The sequence below is a fragment of the Gambusia affinis genome, linkage group LG10 (genome assembly GCF_019740435.1).
Source record: "Gambusia affinis linkage group LG10, SWU_Gaff_1.0, whole genome shotgun sequence".
Classification (NCBI taxonomy): domain Eukaryota; kingdom Metazoa; phylum Chordata; class Actinopteri; order Cyprinodontiformes; family Poeciliidae; genus Gambusia; species Gambusia affinis.
The window spans coordinates 25,697,983-25,720,580 of NC_057877.1; the positions used below are offsets into that span (position 1 = coordinate 25,697,983).

At 37.4% G+C, this 22,598-nt stretch overlaps 1 protein-coding gene across 4 annotated transcripts in view; it reads right to left on the reverse strand.

Annotated features, from left to right (window-relative positions):
• Nucleotides 1-6,995: 6,995 nt before the first annotated feature.
• The window catches only part of lrp8 (low density lipoprotein receptor-related protein 8, apolipoprotein e receptor), a 155,854-nt gene continuing 140,251 nt past the window's right edge, over nt 6,996-22,598 (reverse strand). The window contains exons 17-19 of one of the 4 annotated variants that reach the window (XM_044129167.1): nt 19,478-19,546; nt 15,263-15,435; nt 6,996-12,424 (exon numbers count right to left, since the gene is read on the reverse strand). In XM_044129167.1, the coding sequence (XP_043985102.1) occupies nt 12,386-12,424; nt 15,263-15,435; nt 19,478-19,546 (281 nt within the window). In that variant the 3' untranslated portion in view covers nt 6,996-12,385. Of the gene's footprint in view, nt 15,454-19,477; nt 19,547-22,598 lie in introns of all 4 variants that reach the window. The other 3 variants (XM_044129166.1, XM_044129165.1, XM_044129164.1) reach the window with 3 other exon arrangements.

Below are 22,598 nucleotides of genomic sequence, written 5' to 3' on the forward strand. Positions count from 1 at the left end.
ATGTAGGGAAAAAAAATAATGGCTATATTATGTTATATGATGTTCAAAAGAGAGTTGAAAATGGGGGAAAGACTTGCAAACCCCCTATATGTTCAGACTAAACACTGAATTACACTTATAATTACATTATTCCACTCCATTAAGCCAACTAATAATCTTACCCTTACATTTTGTTTAAGTACAAAGTCTGTTTTAAATCATCCCTAGATGCTTTAAAAGGGAGGTTTGGCCAAATTATTACTAATATTTCGATGTCTCTGGTGTAGTGAAAGTATGTGACCAGCAGATGGTGGTGTTTCACTATGGTTTACAAACAGAGGAACAATGGGAGACCTGAAAAGTGAGAATTGTTAACATCATGTGTCAGCTATTAAAACTTATTTTAAAGATTAAGATCAGGCGGGAAACAAAAGTAGTGATAAGAAAACTTTTTAACATTCAATCCCCAAAATAAAGACCTGTGAGCCATACTACTTACTGAGCAAGCATTACTCGCTAATCTACTAATCAGGCACTTTTGTAACATAAGATTCATAGCATACATTTAATACCACGATAGTAATTTTAATTACTTTGGCTTTTTAGGAGAAGCTGAAGACTTGTTAACTTGTGATTTCCAGTGCAAACCCACAGACAACCAGGAGAGCTTTTTCTTCAGAGAAGAGAGTGAAGATATAAAAAAATTAAAATGATCCAATTAAAAATGTATCTAAAACAATTAGCTTTAACTATTAGTGGTTCGGATCATAAATTAATTAAAACATAAAATTTTAGAATTGAGTTTGTGATTAAGCCTTCCATAAAGGAGTAGTACCGTATTGAGTACATGATAGTACTTTCTACTGGAACAAGCTACAGCATATCGACATTAATCAGGGAAACTCCAAACTCAATAGTCAAACACCACATAACTGTTGAGAACTTAATCATCACTATTAACTTAAATGTTTTACTGCTTGTTGGCTGCATGAAAAGTAGATAAAATCGTTGTGCAAAACTGGGCAAGTGTAAGCTTGCCCAGTTTACATGGCAACTCCAAATAAAATTACTTCACACAGAGCTTCAAAGATGCATGTTGACTTTAATTTGTGCCATCTGTTCTCTCTAAAAACTAAACTCCTCTTACAAATTAACAATATTTGTGCTGATGTGTAGCAGGATTTGGTATTTTTTGGGTATTTTTAGTCTGGCATTGTTTTGTTGATGCTTGCTAAGCACTTGTCCCATTTGATTAAATTTATATATTTCATCATAATGAAATATATAATATATAATATTGTGGAGCAGCAGAATGTCTACATTTCTTTTGAAAAGAGGGAGAAGAGTGTGTACTTTCTGGAAGAAGGAAGTTGTCCAACTTTCAAACTGATTAAAAATACACCAGAAAGTTAACATTTGAATGACTCAAAGAAGCCTAAAGAATGTTTTGGAGTGGCTTAGTGAACAACAAGTTAAAAATGTTGTTGGAAGGGATCAGTTTGATTGATATAAGAGATAAGGAAAAAAAACTACCCAGACAAGCACTTAGCCTTATGTGGGATACTGTAAGGTTAATTACTTGCTGTGGCATCCAGGTTGGTGACAACTGTTATCAAATGCTTACTGTTTCATAAAGTTTTAATATAATCCACCACACTTGGATATATTTGATTAATAATGCCAAACTAGAAATTGTTTTATCAAGAAAGATTTGTTTTCCAAAGCAGATCTGCACTCTGCTGAAATTAACAGGGAGTGTTAGTTTTGAAAATTTTGGCAGTGGAAATACACGTAAACAAACAGAAACACAATCTTTTCAAACAAAACACACACAAGCAAACATTTAGTATTCCCACGGACAACATGGTAAAAGAGACGATAATGAGCAAAGATGATTCTCCATCCTCATCAGCTCCTGTTTGCATACCAAGGGAGTACGAAATGAGGCTCAACACACAGATTGCAAATCAGATTTGTGGAATATCCCGCTCCAAGCAACCTCACCGGTGGTCCCAGCAGATATTTAGATTTAATTAATTTCACCCAAATATGTGGATAGAACATCTGCAAGACAAAAGGGTAACATTTTTCACAGACATTCATGTTGACTTAGGTTAGAGATGAACCCATTAGAGGCATCCCAGTGTGCAGAAGTGCATGCCCTTAAACTCAACTCACACTGAGCCTTCACCGGACAATTAAACTGATGTGTTGTGTACTTGTGCGGCTGCATTGTGGCAAATGCCATCTGAAAAGAATGTTTAAAAAAAAAAATACGAATATGAGTTGTTGTGATTCCCATGTGCACACACTATTCACAACCGTTGGTGCAACATGCAAATAAAGAGGAAAGGAAATGCATTAACATATTCTAAACAATAACCACATGCAGTGAACACACAAGAGCTCTTGGTCTGAATTGCAGATGCTTCTCTGTGCCCTCTCAGTCTGCCTGCATTGTGATGATGAGATTCCTCGTTAGCATAGAGACTTTTTAGCTGTAATTATCCCTTAATGGCACTTAGCCCATCAACTCCTCCTCTTGTGAGTCCCACGGCAGGCACACAGTCTCTTGCTGTCATTTAGACACAAACACATGCACTGGCATGTGGCTAGACAGACAGACAGACAGACAGACAGACAGACAGACAGACACATGTGCACATGCAGCTGGGGAGAAATCCATTAACGCAGGCAAACACAGACAGGCAAACATGAAAAGCTGCACACACAGTTACAAAGTAGTCATCAAATCCAGGCAGAAACACCCAAACTGCAGCAAATATGCACACGCAAACACACAAATTCAGAGCCCTATCGCTGCTCCTCTGTCTGGCCCCATGGCTAATCTGTGCAACTTATTATCCAGGAGATAATAGGAACTGTCATCCGTGAGAGGAAGGCGTGAGGTGCGGAGGGGTGACCGTGTGCTGGCTGAATTTTTAAACAGGCAGGGACTTTATAGTGATAACTTCATGAGTACAGATGTGGCTTCTTAGATGCAGCTTTGGCAAAGTTGAAACACGGACCAGTGCAACAAATGGTCTCCAGCAAAAGCAAAGTTCAAGAGGAGCAAAAAATGCTGAGAGATGAAATAAATGGATCCAAAGCAACATGCAGGAGAGAACAAGAGGAGACTGCATACGAAGAGCTGTGGTCGAAGGAAAGAGCTGAAAAGTAGAATCAATGATGTATTTTCATGGTTGTGGAACACCTCAGTTGTAAATTTTGAGATATTGCTCCCAAAGTTGCCATTAATCTGATTCTCACACACACAGAGGACGTAATAGAGACAATTTCATTTGAGGAAGAGAAATAAAGACATGAAAAAAGAGAGAGTAGATGAGAACCATTCCAAGCTTACTTACCATAGCAAAACAAAGCTGATACATTAAACAGAAAATGTGGTGACCAAAACTTGAAATGGCAGGTTATTTGTATTGAGTCAAGAGAGAAGTAGCCAGCAGGAGCAGTAGAGGACACATAACTCTGCATTCAAGCTGACAAAATGAAATAAATGTATCTGAGAAACAGTCATTCATTTAAATCTGGTTAAAGGTTCAGAACAGTCTACAATGTCTTGTAATTCTGCAACTAGTTCAGTTATCAGCTACCTCCAGTAGATCCATCTTAAGTCGGCAGTCAGCATCCATCTCTAATAAAATGTTGGACATTACATTTCCTGTCCCATTTGAGCAGAAGGCAGAAACACCAAAGCAATCAACCTGTGCTTATGCTCATATTTCAAGTTCTGAGAATTTCTCTTGACAAAATGCACTCTGCTCTTTAAAGATTATACATGTTTTACATATATTCTGGAATGTACATACATTACGGTTACTTTGAAAATGATTTTTATGTAATAGTGATAAACACAGTTTGGACATGAACAAATGACAGACAGTTTGTTGTTGACATGATATTGTTCATATGTCATCGGGTCATGAATGTTATAAAGTTAAATGATCAAACAGAACTAACATCAATATTTAAGAATAGTCTCAGAATTAACTACAATCTCTCCTATGTTTTTTTTCATAGATATAAAACAATATAGGCTGCACAGTGGCGCAGTTGGTAGAGCTGTTGCCTTGCAGCATGAAGGTCCTGGGTTCGATTCCCGGCCCGGGGTCTTTCTGCATGGAGTTTGCATGTTCTCTCTGTGCATGCGTGGGTTCTCTCCGGGTTCTCCGGCTTCCTCCCACAGTCCAAAAACATGACTGTCAGGTTAATTGGTCTCTCTAAATTCTCCCTAGGTGTGAGTGTGTGTGTGAGTGGTTGTGTGTCCTGTTTGTCTCTGTGTTGCCCTGCGACAGACTGGCGACCTGTCCAGGGTGAACCCCGCCTCTCGCCCGGAACGTAGCTGGAGATGGGCACCAGCAACCCTCCCAACCCCACTAAGGGACAAGGGTTAACAGAAAATGGATGGATGGATGCAATTATCATGCAAGTTGTGTAAAGAGGAAAGCTTTGGTCCACGAGAAACACGTGAATGCAAGACTAAAGTTTGGCAGGCAGAATGCCAACAAAGGCCAGAATTTGTGGAATGCCCTTTGGGGGTTCTGGTGAATTATTTGAACACCAGAAAAGAGGACATGTTTAGCATATCATTTATGCAGCATTCTAATTAAAGAACCCCTACTGAAGTCTTGAAAGTGCAATGGGATGTTTTCTTAATCTTTGTCCAAATTGAGGGGCATGGTTAGTATAATCTTCAGTTTAGAAGAACAGCTTGTAGGGCACGGAGAACCCATGCTCTGGTCTGACTCAGCATGGTGCCTCAGTCATCAAACCAACAAAGAACAGTCACTCCTCAGCACTTACCTGGGACACTGCGTCTTATTCCCAGCTGCACAGTCTGTCAGCGGTTGCTTTAACTTTAGTTGTCTTTGATTGGCCTGAAAGAGGTCAACAGCCCAGAGAAACCTGGGCTGTTTTCAATCATAATCTTTATTGAACATAAAATTTAAAAAGAAAGAAAATAATGATAAAGGACAGAACCCCCAAAATTAGAAAAGTTTTGTTTGGAAATCTTCATAGTAATCTTTACAGATTAAATTAATTTAAATTATGTAATTTAATCTCACAAAAAAATGTTCTTAGAAGTTTACTTCATGGATGAGTCAGCTCTTAGAAAGCAGTAATAATAGAAATATATATTTTGTGCATCTGGCTGAATGTAACCTGGAAATCAATCTTGGTAAAACAGCTAAAAAATAAAATAAATCACATTACAGATTATGCCAAATGCATTTTAAGAAGCATTGGGTTTGTTGAAAAATATGCAGTGTCTGAAAAGTTTAGCTTTTTTGCCAATGTGATTTATGTGATGTTAGTTGTGTCACAACAAACATCAATGGAAAGATTAATAAATGCAGCAGAAGTGATGGGTAGATGACACATCTGGTCCACAGCTCATTATTAATCACTGTTATTTTTGAATGACAGAGCCAAAAATATTTGTATTATTTAATAAAATGAAGCATCCTTCCATCTATTCATGTGGCAGAGGCTCATTTTTTAATTATTTTTGTTTTATTAAAAAAAGATGAAGGTCGATAAACTGTTCTTTGAAATTTGGAAAAAAGCCAAATTTTATGCTGATCTCCAATTATACTTTGGGTATACCATTGGTCAGGTATATTTATAATTATTACATGAATTATGATGCTCCAATTGCAGATGGAAGATGTTTAGGTTGTCTATACCAGTTTTGTATGTCGAGAGATACAATGTTTTGCCCATTTTTCTGAAAATAGCTCAAGCTCTGCCATATTGGATGAAGAGCATCTATGAAGATCCATTCTCAAATCTCACAACAGATTCTCAATTCAATTTAAATCTGAACTTACACAGGGCCATCATAATACATCAAGATACCTTGATCTACCAGGAGTCCAGCTCCAGTCCTCAAGGGCCGGTGTCCTGCCAAGTGTCGATAATTCTCTGCTCCAACAAAACTGATTCAAATGGTCCACCTACCTCAGGATACCGGCCCTTGAGGACTAACTCTGGCCATATTTAGGGTCACTGTCATGCTGGAAAATGTATGGTTATCTCAGTATTATATTTTTGCATGAAGGCCAAAATCCCACCCGGCTAAAGCACATTGTTTCACAACTTTGCTCCCTTTCCTGAAGTTTTGCCATGATGAAGAATATCTAAATTAGACAATATTTGGGTAACAGTGAAACAAGTACATTGTTTCACAACTTTGCTCCATTTCTTGAAGTTTTGCCATGATGAAGAATTATCTAAATTAGACAATATTTGTGGATTCATGAGGCTGTAATGCTATTAGTCAATCTTACTGTCAGGACACCTTGTATAATGGCTTGCAGCTTTAAAAACTCTTCAAAAAGTGTGACCAGGTTAACATTCAAGCAAGTCCTGCTACTGCTTTAACTTTTACTGCTGTAAACACACCCACCATCATGTTACATGTGACATCACATCTCCTGTGCATGCGGGTCACTTAAAGTCCGCGGACTGTTCACTCTGGAGCCTGATGGTATTCTTTAAAAAAAATAAAATAAAATAAAATAAAATACTTACCACATGTTTAATTTCTGGATCTATGTTTTAAAATGAAGAGTCTATCTTTTTCCTAATGGGGAGTAAAAGTTATATTCTGTATGTCACACACACAAATAGTGAATTATTAATATCAGTTCAAACACCATATTGTGAACATTTCTTCAATATCCCTGATTATAAGTTACTTTTAATTGTTTCAAAGCAGGTGATTACTTGATAAAATTGCTAATGTGTCAGAGATTTTCTGATGTGAAAATGCAGAATAAAAAAGAAATAATCAACTGGGAAAGTTCAGACAGTTTTTATAAATTTAATATATCAATATATAGTGATTTATCAACAGCTTGATTTCATAGAAACGTGAGTGAGACCATTTTGGCATAAAGTACAGAGATTCCATGTAAGTACAGAAGTTGCTAAAGATTTTAACCACCCACCCACTGGACCCCCTCCCACCCACCCTGAAAGTTAATCCCCCCTGAAAGTCCCACAGACACACAACACTGAGAAACAGAAAGAGTGAAAGTATACAGGAGCACAAAACAAGGCACCAATAAATTAAAATAACCCCCTTCTCATTAAAAAAATAAAAATAAAATACAACAAAATTAAATTACAGAGAATTAAATACTACAGTCTGCTGTTAAAAGGTCAAATAAAACAAATGGAACAGACAGGAGAAAAAGTAAAAACACTTTGGCAGATTATTAATTTTTAGTTACAATCAAATATTAAAGAAACCCAGTGCTCATGTGTACAAATAAATTTATATATAGTCTACACTCCTTTTTAACCCCAGAAGTATATTTACACATTTTTTACAGATACATTTAAAACATTATCAAAAAGTTTTTTGTTTTTATTTTTTGCTTTATGAAAACGTATTATTTACACTTCATGATTCAAAACCATTCGTCTGTAACTGGCAGACCCCAGCACCACCCCACCCACAACCCCTTTATTTCCTCCCCCTCTACTAAGAATGTAACCTCTTTACACAGTGCAGAAGGCTTCTTGAAAAGTTTTGTGCAACAAACAGCGTTTAAAAAAATGCCTGTCATGTGGAATGGATGCTGAATTTTCTTTTACATTTCCTTGCAGGCAATGACAATTTTCAGAAAAAATACAGGTGGGTGGTTCTTACAAAAGCAGAATTTCTTTTAAAACATAGACTGTCCAGACAAAAAGGTGTCTGCAATGATTTATATAAAAATGAAACAGATGCCACAACCTTCTTGCCCACAAACCTTCATTTAACACTGGCTGGTAGAAAAACGCAGTCAACAGAACACTTCCCTTCAAGTAATCAAACATCAAGTAGATCAAATATGACAAGTAGGAATGAATGGACAAACCTCGAGGAGTCACAGCCCAAACACCCCACATAATAAAAAGAGGAAGCGGTGGATTAAGGAAAAAGTTAACAACAGGGTCAACGAGAGCTAAATGCCAGCCAAGTGGAGTGAATTTCCTTCCACGGTTCTAAATTGCAGCTGGAGCAGAGGCTGCTTCTTCTTGGTTGATTGTTTGGTGGTCTGCAGGTTTATACTCAGGAAAGAAGTTTTGCTTTCAGCTCTGAAGCTTTTCCAAGTTATTTGTGGGGTTTCAGGGTTATTCCTTCCAGTGCTTTTAATCTTCCAGTGTATTCTGTTAACAAAAAGACTGAGAGCCCTTGTTGAAGAACATATGACTGAGATGAAGATGAGTGGAACAATCCCCCGTTTCCTAGCTGAAAACTGTAAATTCACTAGTATGATCAGGAAAAAAAAGATTGTTGCCATTGCATGAGACATGAAGAAGAGGAGCGATGTTCAAAAGAACTGAAAAAAAATAAATTTTTAGGAGAAGTCAATATATCTGTCAACCACATAGCACACTTCTGAGATTAGTCATAAGAGAAGTTAGTAGTTAGTGTGATGAGATAACAACACGCATAATAAATAAACCACCAGTGGTTTTAAACAGAATTTCAGGTGACCTATTTTTTAAAAAAGGAATGTAAATGCATTACAAGTTGTTAAAAATAAATTACAAATTTATGTGTTTAAATTAAAGGTTAAATATTAATATTAGTAGTTTTTACCGAGGAGGTATATACAATATTTAGTTGACATGGTGAAGACCTGGCTTTTATTCTTGGATACTCTGTCACCTAGAAACCATCTGGAGCAGCAAATAGGAATTTGCTCTCTCTCCCACCTTTATAATAAAAATAAAAATTTTTAGAGCCTAGATTGAATGGTCTACAAAGTAAAACAAGGCGTTCTTCTGACATGAATACAAATGATGAAAACCAATCTGGGTTACACAAAAAAGCTGTTTGCTCTGTATATTTCAAGTTTCTTAACACAAGATATCAATCTGGTTCTTAAAGCAGCACTGCGGTTGCACTAAAAACACAACGGAATAATCCCCTAAAAACACTAACCAAAACTAAAGTACCCATGTAACCATTGTAGCTACATTACAATAACTGAATCAACTCTCACAGTATATAAGCACATGACAAAAATTACCCATATAACCTTTTTCTGCTGTTTATGGGCTGGACAGACAGTGAAATTATGAATAATGTTGGGATTTGAGCACTGATTTGCCCTAATGGTCCCCATATGTATGTATGGAATGGTTTTGTGTCAAAGATCACTGGTTGACCTATACGTCCACATTATTACCTAATAAAATGAACAGCCAGAGCTGGTGACTGGACTTTCACTGTGTCCTTCAGAGTAGACGGCTCGACTGGAGGTGACCACAAAGTGAACCAGCCAATCGGTCTTTTGCACTGTAGCAATAATAACTTTCCCACAATGTCACGCTCAGGCAGCTAAATAAATAAGCAATTTATCCTCCTAACTGCAAATTCTCAGCATGGAACTGCATTAGTCCTGAGGCGAACATGGACAGAAAGGACAGAGCTGGGCTGCAGAGCTGACTCAGCGTAGGGTCCTGTCAGCAGAGTCTGAGACCAATTCAGTCGTAGAAATTACAAAGATCTCTGACCTGGGGCTTTTCTTCTGTTAAAGTTGCTGTTCACTTTAAGTACTTGGAGAATAAGATCATGTACCGTTCACCATTTCCCTACTAATTCACATTTCCAATTAGAAGTGTCCTTATAATCATCATGGATAAGCAGCAGCAATAGTAAATCTGGTTAGATATTTGACCATTCTTCTCAGAACTACTTTGGGAGGACCCATGATTTAGGAACCTTCAAATGGTTCTTATATTGTACAAAATCAGTGAGCTGAAACAATTCACTAAGGCATCTCAGGAAGAAGACACAGCATATAGCACATGGCTGTAAGCTCTGTCCAATCTTTCAAACCCAAACTGTAGTTCATCAAAAAATAAATGTATAAACCCAAACCCTACTTGTAATAAATTCTATGTATTTAGATATTAATGTCCAGAAACAAAGTTAGCATAGAATGAATATTATTACTATTATGATTTTATATGATTGAACAGAATGGTTTAGTTAAATTTGGTGAGCTGGTGTCTACAATTGCAGAAAAATCTATTATGGTGAAATTGTATACAAGTGTAGCAAGCAAGATTAACTGTCTGGAGTTAGCCAAAGCTGAACACTTGTAACTTTTGTTACCTATAAACATGTACTACAGTATAGGCTTAGATGCATTGGAAGTAGGCTCAATGACAATGAAATGGACAATTTGGAAGTGATTTTTCATAACTGTTTTGTCTAAAATTCCTGTCCCAATTACTAACCATAGTCCAGCACATCTTCAATAGGGGTGTCAGGTCTGTGCCAGAAAACCAACCAACCAATCAAGCTAAATCCCACCAGTTCTACAGGTAAGAATGGTCAAGTCAACCAGTTGGACAGGAATGGGCAAGGAAGAGAATGACAATGTCACAATGCAACACTGCTGGAATTCAGGTAAATAAACTATCTACAAAGATTTTTCTGTTTTATCTTGTGTCTTCCTCCACTGGGGTGTTCAATTATTTAAAACTCAAGCATCAAAAAAAAGAAGGAAAAAACACAAAAATCCCTGAATAGTAACCTTTTTTTTATGACAGTTGAAAGAATTCATATCAGTTTACGATACTGTAAGCAACCACAGGAAGACTGTATGTCATTTTTTGCAGGTTGTTCCATTCAAAAAAGTTTTTGCTCCTTCACATTTGAAACACAGCATTGTTTAGACTTGTTCAACAATTGGTGTGGAAGACAAATCTTTAATGCTTAGCATCAAATGATTGAATGATGTCCAGAGTAAGCGAGTTGCTTGTTGTAACAGCAATTTTTCTATTTCCATGATTATAGCCTGCAGTTATTTACAAATGGAACATAAAATGAGCAATTATTACTGTTTTCAGTGGGCATAAACTCCATCTGATTCAATGGGCTGGAAGCACGTTTGAGGCGAGTCAATGGAAGATCGGCTCTTTACGCTGGCTCACACATTTCTTCCCTATCCATCTCTAAAATCAAATCAGTGTGCCAGGATCAGCCAAGCATGATATTCTACTGATCTGCTCACACAAAACCAGAATGAACGCTCAGAGACAGCAGCGACTGATGTCTTTCAAACGTGGGCTATTTTTCCCTCCATCATCTCACCCAGTTGCACTAACAAGAAGGTAGCTACACCAGGAATAGTACTGGCAAAAGTGCCGGGAAGTCACGGAAATGGGGTCAATGAAGTTCAGCACTAACTGGTATACTACATCAACTTTAAGATGAGACAAGTTAAATTGAGGGAAAAGAAATTAATCTGCGCCTGAATGGAAGATAATTACAGAAAAGATAATAAAATGTGAACTTCAAACATGTCTTTCCCTGTACAATTACACCACTAGAAATCATAACATACAAAAGCAGGACATTCTTTTAAAATCTTAAAATATTAATGATGTCTTTTGTGCATAATTGCTTCTGAGTAGCAGCTCTATATTCATATCCAAGGCAGACACAGGAAGTAAAATACTAGAAGGAACACAAACAGAAAAATGTAAGAAATATATGAACTCTACCCATCACAGCTAATCAGCCAAGTCAAGCTCGTTATTGACTCTGTGCATACCTCTGTTACAAAGAGAGGGATTACCCACAATCCATTGTCCGGTCTGCCTTACTGCTTTTTACCTTGGGGCACAACCTTCTGGAGGCACAAATCAGCCAGAAAGAAAAACTGCCTCCACCACTCTTTCACCCCAAAACCACCTCTAAACATCCAGACAACCTCACCCCTTTTTTCTTTTCTCCTGTCCCCTTGACTATGTTTAGCATTGCAACATGTCAGTGTACAAATAATAGATGGCCTTTTCCTTTCAAAGTTTAAAAAGGACTTGTGAACTTGTGAAGTTAAGGAAACCAGAGGAAATATGACATCCTTGATTTCTGCTGCACTGTGCAGAGTATACATGCAAACTTGATCAAGTAATCTTGCTTTTAGGACTACACACTGACAGATGCGGATTACATATTTAAAACGTATAAATAAATTAAACAGTCAAGACATGAGGCATTTCCCCCCACTTCTGGTGACCGCCCTTTGCCTTCAATTTTCAAATGAGGTTAGTGTGAAGGATATCATCTAGCAGCATTTTCACACGCCACTACTGTTAGGAAGCAGCAGAAGAGGAAGAGAGGAGTGGAGCAGAGGCTACTAAACTGACACTAATGAAAGTGGTAGTACCTAGTAATAGTAGTCAGAAAGAAGGAAAAGAGATGTGTAAGTCATCCTTGCTACTTAAAAAGGGGGAGGCAAAATGTGGACTCCATCTCATTCCCCTCTGCGTTGTACTGGCCTCATTGTAGTGGTGCGGAGGCTGTGCTGAGAGAGGAGATAGGAAGGGACTGAAGGGGAGGGTATGAGCAGGCTGCATCCCCCCCTCATCAGGGATAGCCATCATCCTCCAGACTGAGTGCCACGCGCTGTAAACAGCAGATGAAAAGATGGTTACCACAGCAGGGAGCAGACAAACAGAGCGACACAATAGAGTCAACAAGGAAACCAAAGGAAAAATGCAACCTTTATCTTTCTTCTGGTCTTTCTCCTCGCAATTATCCCTCCTCTCCCTGACCTTTCCTAATTATTGTTTCGCCAAATCCCCCCATGTGCTTCTACTTTCCCTCCTTCCCAGGCTGCTCGTACAGTAGACGAGGAATGCAGCATTCTTGCTTACGGCTGCAAATGTCTGGCCCATATTTTACCGGAAAGATTTCTCGGGCTGCATGACCTGCCTGACACAAGAGGCGAGAGAAGTGAAGGCGAGACAAAGAGAAAGAGATCTAGTGTAAAAATCAAACACAATGAAGGAGATTTTTATATATGTAAATGAATAAAAAACTGCTACAAAGAGCAAAATAGTCGCCTCTCTCCTCCTCTTCACTGAACAGTGCTCTTCTTTCGTCCTTGAATCTTAATCGTGCACCTGTTTTATGTCTGCGTGTGTGTGTGCATGCTTCTAGTATGTCATCGTGCCAGGGATACCCACAATTCTTCCCCCCCCCCCCTCTTCTACAGAGCACCACAAAGAAATCAGTGTTACCATGACAACCAATCAAAGCACACCACTTCCTTCTCTCTCAATAATTACGTTTTGGTTATCCTTAACAGAAGTCTTCCTATTAATCTAAACATACTACATAAAATAAACATCCTGAGTGTCCTGATAATGCATTTTTGCTGCACAGGTGCATCCTAGTTAATTAGGCTATCTATGGGAAGTTAATTAATTTCATTAATCAGTTCAAAGAGTTAATCTCACATTATATAGATTCTTTACACACAACAGTGACTTATGTGTTTGTGTTGGTAAGGTTTGATGACCATGTCATGCAGATAATTAAAGCCAAACATTCAGTTTCTGAAAACATTGGACTAACATAGGAACAATAACAAGATATGTTGCACCCATTTATATGCTCAATATTTAGTCAGGGGTCATTTTGCATAGATTATTACATGGAGCAAATCAACATGTGGCACTACAAAGCGGTTAAAGAAACCCAGGTTGGTTTAAAAGCAGTCGTCAGCTCATTCACTTTGCTCTTGCTGGTGTTTCTAATCTTCATGAATGCTCTGGGGTTCAGGCCAAATCAGTTTGCTGGCCAAACAAGCATCTTTATATTGTGGTCATTAAAGCAGGTGTTGCTACTTTTGGCAGTTGGGATGGTGCCAAGTCCTGCAGAATAAAATTCCCACTATGCTTGTAAGATGAAGATAGCTGCATTCACTGGAAATATCACACTGGACCTAAATGATTTTCGATTCGGTGATTCTTTTCTTGCAGATTCTGGGACCTAAGTTTCAAATGAAATACTGAGCCGAGGTAAGGTGCTTCTGAAGTCGCTTCTGGTTCAGGAGTGCCATGGAGAAAGGGACAGGAGTAGCACAAGTCCTCAATACATGTGTTTGATGCTGGCCTTGAAGCATTAACTCTAGCTGTAGTTGAAGCTTTGTGAATCTCCCTCTAACTGCTGAACAGGCCTTTCTTGAAAACACTCTGTGTCTACCCCTGTTGATTGTGTCCTTTTTTTCAAACAAATTTTCTTTCAATGTTTTTGAATTAAAGTACTTAAAAACTCCACTCTGCACAGTCAGCTAAATTCTTTAGCAATAATTTTTTGGAGCTTATGCTCTTTATGGAGGCTGTTAATGAATATCAAGACATTCATTTTGTAAAAATATGGACTTTGAGACTTTGTGCTAAAAAGTCAATTTTTTTGTCCCAATGTTCTAAATTTTGGGCTTCCATAATCACAGCAAATAGACAAACACAACACATTTTACTTTGTGTGTAATAAGTCTACATATGAGATTTTCTTTTCTAATTTAACCACAGAAATGAATGACAACTTAATTTATTGAGTTGCATATATAAATTGTGAGCTGGATTAATCAGAAATAAATCCACATCAGCAAGAAATCAACAGGCTAGCTGTGTGGATTGTGATGAGGAGATTAAGTTATTGGTCTCAAGCTGGGAAAGTAAAGTCAATTTAGCTTCAGCCTGTCTTTTGTCCTGATTTGAGCTTTCTTTATATGTTCTGAGTATTATTTTCTCAATCATTACTAAACAGACATGAATAGCTGGGAAGGCCTGGAGCTCCATTGTCCAGTTTCTAGACATCAGCAAAGCTGAGCCACTTTATTCCCTCAATAATGTCCAAATTGGAATAATATTTTGCATAATGAAAACAGAGTGCCTAAGGTTTGGTGTCCCACGGTTTGGATAATGTATTTTTTATTTATTTTTTGTTGTCATCCATTTAAATTGTTGGATTTATGAAGTGGCAAACATCTAGTTAATCTGCAAAAATAAAAACAGAAACAGAAACCTTGAATTCAACTGCTCCTTTTGTGAAAAGAAGATGAATTTTGACAGGAAGCACAATTGCAACCAGGTGCAACTACCACAAAGCAAAAACAAATGGGATGAGGGATGGTATTGGGAATGTTGTGGCTTAATGTGAGGGACATGGTCTGATGAATGACATAGGTGTGTTTAGTTGGTGCTCTCAGTGACTTAAAAATGATATGTAAACATCTGGAAGTGTGCGTGTGCGAGCCTGCTCTCTCTTCCCACTGGGGAACCTTGAGCATCCTCTCAATCCTCAAAAAATTTCAAAGACCTCCTTATACCGCCTGGTATGCCCTCATTTGCCACTGGAAAGCATCGGTGCTCCTGAGTACCAGTGAGAGTTACTGTCTGTGACACCGCCCCCTAGTGGAAGCGCTATGAATGGCTGGCTGTGGCTGCCACTCACTGGCGGGTAGACGTGACCGATGGAGTCGCTGTGCCGGCCGATGTGAATCTCATCGTCGTCGTCCTCTGTGGTCTTGCGGTACACGGGGTTGTCGAAGTTCATGCTCTTCGTATTCTTGCGTCGCCAGTTGCGCCAAACCAGGTAGCCGCCGGTGCAGAGCAATCCAATGACCACTGTGGCAAGGATAGGGACTGCATGTGTTTAACACACACACAACAACAACACACGGCGGGAGCGTTAACACAGCCCAGGGGACATGGAGCGGCGCTTTAAGCACTAACACAAACATAAACACAGCTTGCATTGTTTCTTTTATCAGCTGAAGGCTCATTGTTTTATTTCTTTTTCCAGATTTAAATAGAGAAGATAAAGTAAGCATCAATTATTTATTTACTTATTTTTTCCAAAAAGGATTCAATGCAATTGTTTTTTTTTTCTACAATTAAACAAGAGTTGTGATAAAAACTGGAAAAATATTTTAAGGAATAAATAATTTCTAAAAGTACACAAAAATTGCACCAGTAGAAATCAGACATGAATTTTCTCATTTCCAAAGTAATAGTAATTGAAGCTAAAATCTGTACAAACAAAATAAAAAATTAAAAACAATGAGCCATCATACTTAATTCACCACAATACAGTGCAAACATTTTAAAACCATCCCAAATTTCTTTATACTTTGCCTTTAATCTTTGACTGCTTTTTCATTTTCTGTATGCTTTTTGGTATTTGCTTGAAAATAGACAATCGAAGGGCTAAAGAGGAACTGTCAGAGCAAACATATAATTAGAAAATACTAATAAAAACAATTATGTATTTCCAAATTAGGGAAATAGAAACCAGTTCAGACCTGAAAATGTATGAGATGAATAATTCATTGATCATGTAATGTGTGTAAGATTTTCAGCACATAGGTCTTTGTGAAGGACCTTAGGCAGTATGTGTTAAAGTACGAAGTGATTTGTAAATGTATTCATACTCATTAAACTGTATATACTCAGACAAATAACAAAACATTTTTGATGTTATAACCAAAAACCTCAGTATAGATTATTGGTGTTTCATGTTCTACACAAATACAAATATGTGCCTTTTTTGTCGGAAGGAAAAGGTCACAAACATCTGAACAGAAGTGACATGCATTTATGTGGCCAGCTTCCATTCCACTGCTCAAGAAAATTACTACTTTGTTTTTCACAGTGGAGAGGTACAAGGTTAGTTGTTTACTTGGAATTTTGCATGTTGACTTCAACATTCTCATCTGACCAAAGCACGTTGTTTCCCTTGTTTTCCTATGGCAAGCAATACTTATTTTGTTCAATTAATACATTGTTCTATCTAGCCACTCCTCTGTAATAAATTTGAAAATGTTTTATGTTCCTTTAATTCCACAAGAATAGATTCTTTTTTCTATAAAATAAAATCCAAATGAAATGTAATAAATTTGTGGTTGTACCAAAAAAATTTGCAAAAATTAAAGGGACCGACATTGGTGTCTGCAATGTTTTTTTCCAAGGCAATATTTGTGAATTATTTGTTTTTGCATATCTTTTGTGTGTCACTATGTAGAGTTAAATAAATTAACAAACAAAGGAAATGTTTCAGTTCAAAGAAAAAATCTTTAGCAACCCGGCTCAAGGCGACTTAAAAGCAAATTATAAAGAAATAAGCTGTGGATCCAGTACTGCATGTTCTCCCTCATCTCACAGAATGATACATAAACATTAATCAATATGCACAGTTTACCTCAATGAGGACCTCCATTCACAATCATCCATATACTATAAAACCCCATCCTCAACATTCACACACACACACACCCACACCCACACACACACACATCAATAAAGGCAAAGATAAAGGTTGCAACATAAAAGCATGTAGCATTCACGACCAGAGGCAATTGATTTAGCTCGTGTTTTTTTTTAGTCCTGCAAGGTTGCTTAGCTGTCATCAGCACATTATCCTGGTGCTCCATTTGGGATATGATTTATAATTTTGTGCTCGCCTCGACTGCAAAATGAAAGAATAACTGCAGACAGTCTGGCTGTGGCGTTTTTTGGACGGGGTTATTAGAGGAGAATGGAGAGGGGAAGAGAGGAAAGGAAGGGAAGGCTTTGGAGGATTTGAGATAAGCGCCGTCTCTCTCCACTCATTACCATATTGGCATTAATGCCCAACTGCCCTGCAGAACCAATGTGTGTGTGTGAACAGACTCTGTATGAGGAACTAACAGACAAATCAGTGTGAGAAAAATAGTAATGTTTGCATATGATAATATGTGTGCTCACACCGTTTGATGTGTTTTCATCCCCAATGGAAGCCCAATCTAATTGCACTTTCGTTGTACAAAAGACAAAAAAAAGATCCCAGTGTGACTTAATCCATCTTTGTTCTTGCCTAAATGGTTATTGGTTAAAAAAAAAGAAACATCAGCTTTTGGGTTTTGTACAATATTTCACTCCAATTAGAGAGCATTGTAAGAGCCTGACTTCTACTAAATACTTTTAATCAGGGCTGGTACGCTTCCATCTTATGGAACAGTGGGTGGTGCATAAATGGAGGAGAGTGCAGAGTCGGGGCTGCTGAAATCCCAGCCCTTGTGGACTTCCAACAATAATTAATGCTTCAAAGATGCCAAAAATTTATATTGAGGGATTTGTAGCAGCGACGACTGGCAGAAGGACAGAATAAGGGATGAGGTTGAAAGGGTTAACTGTCTCTGAGGGGTTACTTTTTTTAATGAGCTCATGTCTCCACTGTTGAGGATAAAACAAGGATAAAAAAAAAGTGCACATAAAAAGTCTTTGAGCTCCCGTGACTATTCAAAATTAGAAATGAAAGAGATGTCAATTAGCAGCATGTCCTGGCACTAAAAGGTCATTATTTGCCCATTTAGCCCTTTTCCCATGAAATTATTAAATATTTCCAGAAAATATGATCTTAATTTTAATGAGAGCCAATAGAATAGAATAATTGTACTGAATGGGTTTTATTTTTAATGTGCAACAAGATGTAATGTCTAGTCAAATGATAGTTTCAGAGTACACAGAACCCTTCACATAAAGTTTAAAAAGTCTTAACAGAAAAGAGAATGTATCTATATATTGTTAATCTCACATTAAATGTTTTTAAAGTCCATGCATAAGAGTGCAATTATGCAATGAAAATGAAATTGCAGATTAAGAACTAATTGCTTTTAAAAAGAACAAATCATCCTTGAGAAAATTATCAGAGCCCTCTCAATTCTTCTCAGATAACTTTAAAATACATTTTAATTTATAACCAAATTTCAACTGGGTATAAATAAAATATGTCAATTTTTGTTACTCTTACTCTTCAAAATGGAAAAAAAAAGAAGCAAGCATTATATCTAAGTATGGCAAATTTGTGTTGATCTTCACAAATTAGGAAACAGCTCCTAGATATTTTTTTACCCACCAATTTACCCATTTTAAGTCTAAAAACCCAAGTTTCTTAAATTTTGTATGTAAGCAATGCAAATCTTGAACTGCAGAAAATGTCAGGTTATAACAGCAACAACAGATGCACACATATCTCTCAGCATGGTGCATGTATACATTTGTGTATAACACTGAAAATATGTTGTGCCTTCCAGAAGATATTTTAATTGAACTTGTTATAGCATTTTAATTATTAATTATGCCTATAATTAAGAAAGTCAAGTAATTTTTATCACTTATAAACAGATTTCAGCAACTGCATATACTTTGTCAGAGCCCTTGATTGATATAAAGCCATGGAACAATATTATCACAGTGGAAACATGGATCTAGTGTTGTAACAGCTGGACCAGTGTGATGGAAAAAAAACAAATTTGTTCTCCATTTCTCATTAATATAACGTTAACATTACAAAGGCCTAGGGACTCACTGACTGATGAGTGTACCGCGTTACAAGGGAATTCTTTAGCTGGGAGCCTGTTGTTCGATAGCATTACAGCTCACTTTGATTGGTGTTAACATATTATTTGATACTCAGAAATCACTGTCAAGCTTAATAAGTAGAAAAAGATGCAAATATTCAATAATTCTGTATGTGTTCATGCATAAACATACAGGATAATGCAGCATGCAGCCAGAGACACAAAACGCCACACGCACAAACAGTTTGCAGAACTTTTGACACAAGCAAAGGAGGGAGAAGCAGGCAAGCAGAGAGCCAAAACAATGTGAATAGTTAAAGTGTACTCACCAATCGGAATGACTATTCCCAAAACAGCAACTGTGATGTTGTTACCTATGAGGTAGTGATCACTTGCAGCTGTGATGAACAAGAAGATAAAAAATAAAAGCAAAATCAACAAGAAGTTTTGCTCATCGCTACATCCCCAACGAGATCATAAAGAAAAATTAGAAGTTTGTTGGACAGAAGGGCATCCTGATAGAAAAGCACATTTGCGTGATAAGAAAACGAGCAGCCCATCTGCAGACTGTTTTTGTTTTTTTAACAGCATGTGTAAATGAAGTGTGATTGAATCACAACAGGAAGCAATAAAAATGCAATGAGTTTTTTTACATACAAGAAGAGTGCAAAGCAATATGAGAAAGGAATGCATCAGAAAATATATGAATGTAGCTCCAAAATACATCTGGCAACAAGTAATTCATGCCAGACTCAAACCGTGTTGAGAGACTCCAGATGACCTTCAGTTGTTTTTTTGTTTTTTTTTGCTATTTTGCCTGTGTTTTTAGAATGCTGATGCAAAACAATACCAATGTATTCTACACCGTGTTCCAAATTATTATGCAAATTGGATTTAAGTGTCTGCGACAGACTGGCGACCTGTCCAGGGTGTACCCCGCCTCTCGCCTGAAACGTTAGCTGGTGATAGGCACCAACAGCCCTCCCAACCCCACCAGGGGATAAGGATGTTAGAAAATGCATGGATGGATGGATTTTAGTGACATAAAGATAACATTTTTTCTTGTGCTGTTAAATTTAAAGATGGTATTGTGTTTCAGGGCTCTTTGAATCACTATAATTAATTTCAGAGAGCTGGTTGACTACTTTGACCGGTGAGCTCAATTAAAGAAAATCTACTTAAGAAGGATGTTCCACATTATTAAACAGGCCACAGGTTTCAAGCAATATGGGAAAGAGAAAGGATCTCTCTGCAGACAAAAATCATCAAATAGTGCAGTGCTGTATGACAAGGTATGAAAACATTAGATATTTAATGAAAACTGAAGTGTTATAGTACTATGAAGAGATTTGTGGCTGATTCAGAACAAAGATGGGTTTGTATAGATAAAGGCATAATGAGGAAGGTTTCTAAACAAATTCATCGGATTAAGAGAACAGCTGTTACAATGCCCTTAAAGCAGCAAACAGTTATTTGAAGCTGCTGCTGCCTCTGGAACCTCAAGGTGGAGGATCCTCCAGAGGCTTGCAGTGCATGAACCTCCTATAGGGCCCCTAACCAGAACTCACAAGCAGAAAAGGTCGCAGTGGGCCCAGCTGTACATGAAGATTAATTTTCAAACAGACTTGTTCACTGTCTGTTTGACAGTATAATCTGATGACCAGATTATACTGACCATCATTTGCATTGACCATTTAAGAAAATCTGAGAAAATATCACTTGCATAATAATTTGGAACAGTGTATAGCGAGTGATGGACAGATACAAAACTTAGTGTCATAAACTTAAGTAAAACAGCAAGGTTTCAATGCAGTATAGCAGTTAAATGATGCTGTAAAAAAACTACAAGATATTAAAGGTTTTCAAATTTATTTCCTCCAATACAAAAAAAAAAAATCTAAAAAAATATAGCGTATTTATGATAACAGTTATAATGATGTGATTTTTCTTTAGGGAGAGGTTTGACTAAATGCCTTCTTAAAGCTTTCTTACTGTACAGAATATAATATTTTTCTCACAAGTTACTCTTTATAAAGTCACACAAGTAAAACAAGTTGCTTCTACTTAAAAAGTCAGATTTCCTGCTCAGGCAGTCAACCTAAATCTATTGCTACACAAAATTGCTCTTGACACCTGCAGTTTGCATCATCTTAGCAAATGATGTAAACTAAAACATTTAGTGCAACTAAATCTCTTAAGGGTGAGCCGTCCTCTGACCTAGGCTGAGGAAGTCTTCAAGATGGAGTTTCTTTTAGGTTTGGTCTGAATTACCGAGTTCGGTTACTTGATATCATGTACTTCTAGGGAAGAAGCTGTCACAAGGACTATTAAGCCAATTATAAGTGGACTTTGGGTAACGTGAGTGCTTGGTCATGTCATAATACCAACCAAAAACTGAATTTCTGATTTCTTTCTTAAACATATCTTTAGACTTCAGAGAAATATGTGTTGCAAAAATATCAGTAATCTATTACTGAAGTCATAATAACTGTCTCACAATGATTTCACAACCTACTCTCACATTTCATTGAATAAAAGACAGATTAACATGTAAAGCTAGACCCTGTCAATTATCAGTATTTTAGGTTATGGCAAGCATTGGCTATTTAAAGGTTTCAGAACTTCTTAAATTGCAAAGTAAGATTATCAACTTTCTTGGAAAATTTATATCTGGCAAGCAACTTCAGTATAACAACCTGGCAAGGTGGCCTGGGATATTCAGGGATCCCAGGCCACCAGTCATGTAAGCACAAAGTTGTTTTGATTAGAAGACATCTTAAAGTGACTTAAAGAAAAGCAGATAAAGTAATTTTGAATTTACATTAGAGGAATGCAGGCCTTGCTCTGTACAGCCCAGAAAAGTCTAGGAACCATACCATGCAGGAACAGTAGGACATAAAAATTGCAGTTTACAAACTGTGACTTCGTAAAACTTTGTTAGACTTTAATACAGGTAACTAGCCCCTGTCTAATACTAAAAATGCTTTTAAATCTCCACTTGCTTTATGTTCTTACCCCAACAGGTTGGTGCTGAGCTTTGGTACTAACCCCTTTCTCAATCTGTTTATTAGCAGCAGGCTCACGATTTGCCAAAGTGTGATCAGATGGCTAGAGTAAAGTCAAGTGAGGGAGATTAGCAGAGGAGATCACAAGCACTGGCTCTGCATACCGATTGGCTCCTTCTAGAAAGAGGCTGTGAAGTTCTGTGCATAGCTAAGAAGGCACAGATGGTATGTGACTGAAGAAAGACACATTATTTTGTATGAATGTAGTCATAGGGAGAAAAAAACCCACCGACACATGTACACACATACACAGACCACTAGACGGTACACCAAACCCAGCGAGTTCTGAGTCAGCAATTATGATTTAAGCTTTTCTGAAAGTATGACTGACGTCCAATGGGTTTCTAAAACTCTAAAAGGCAGATTAATAGAATCTTATTAAAGA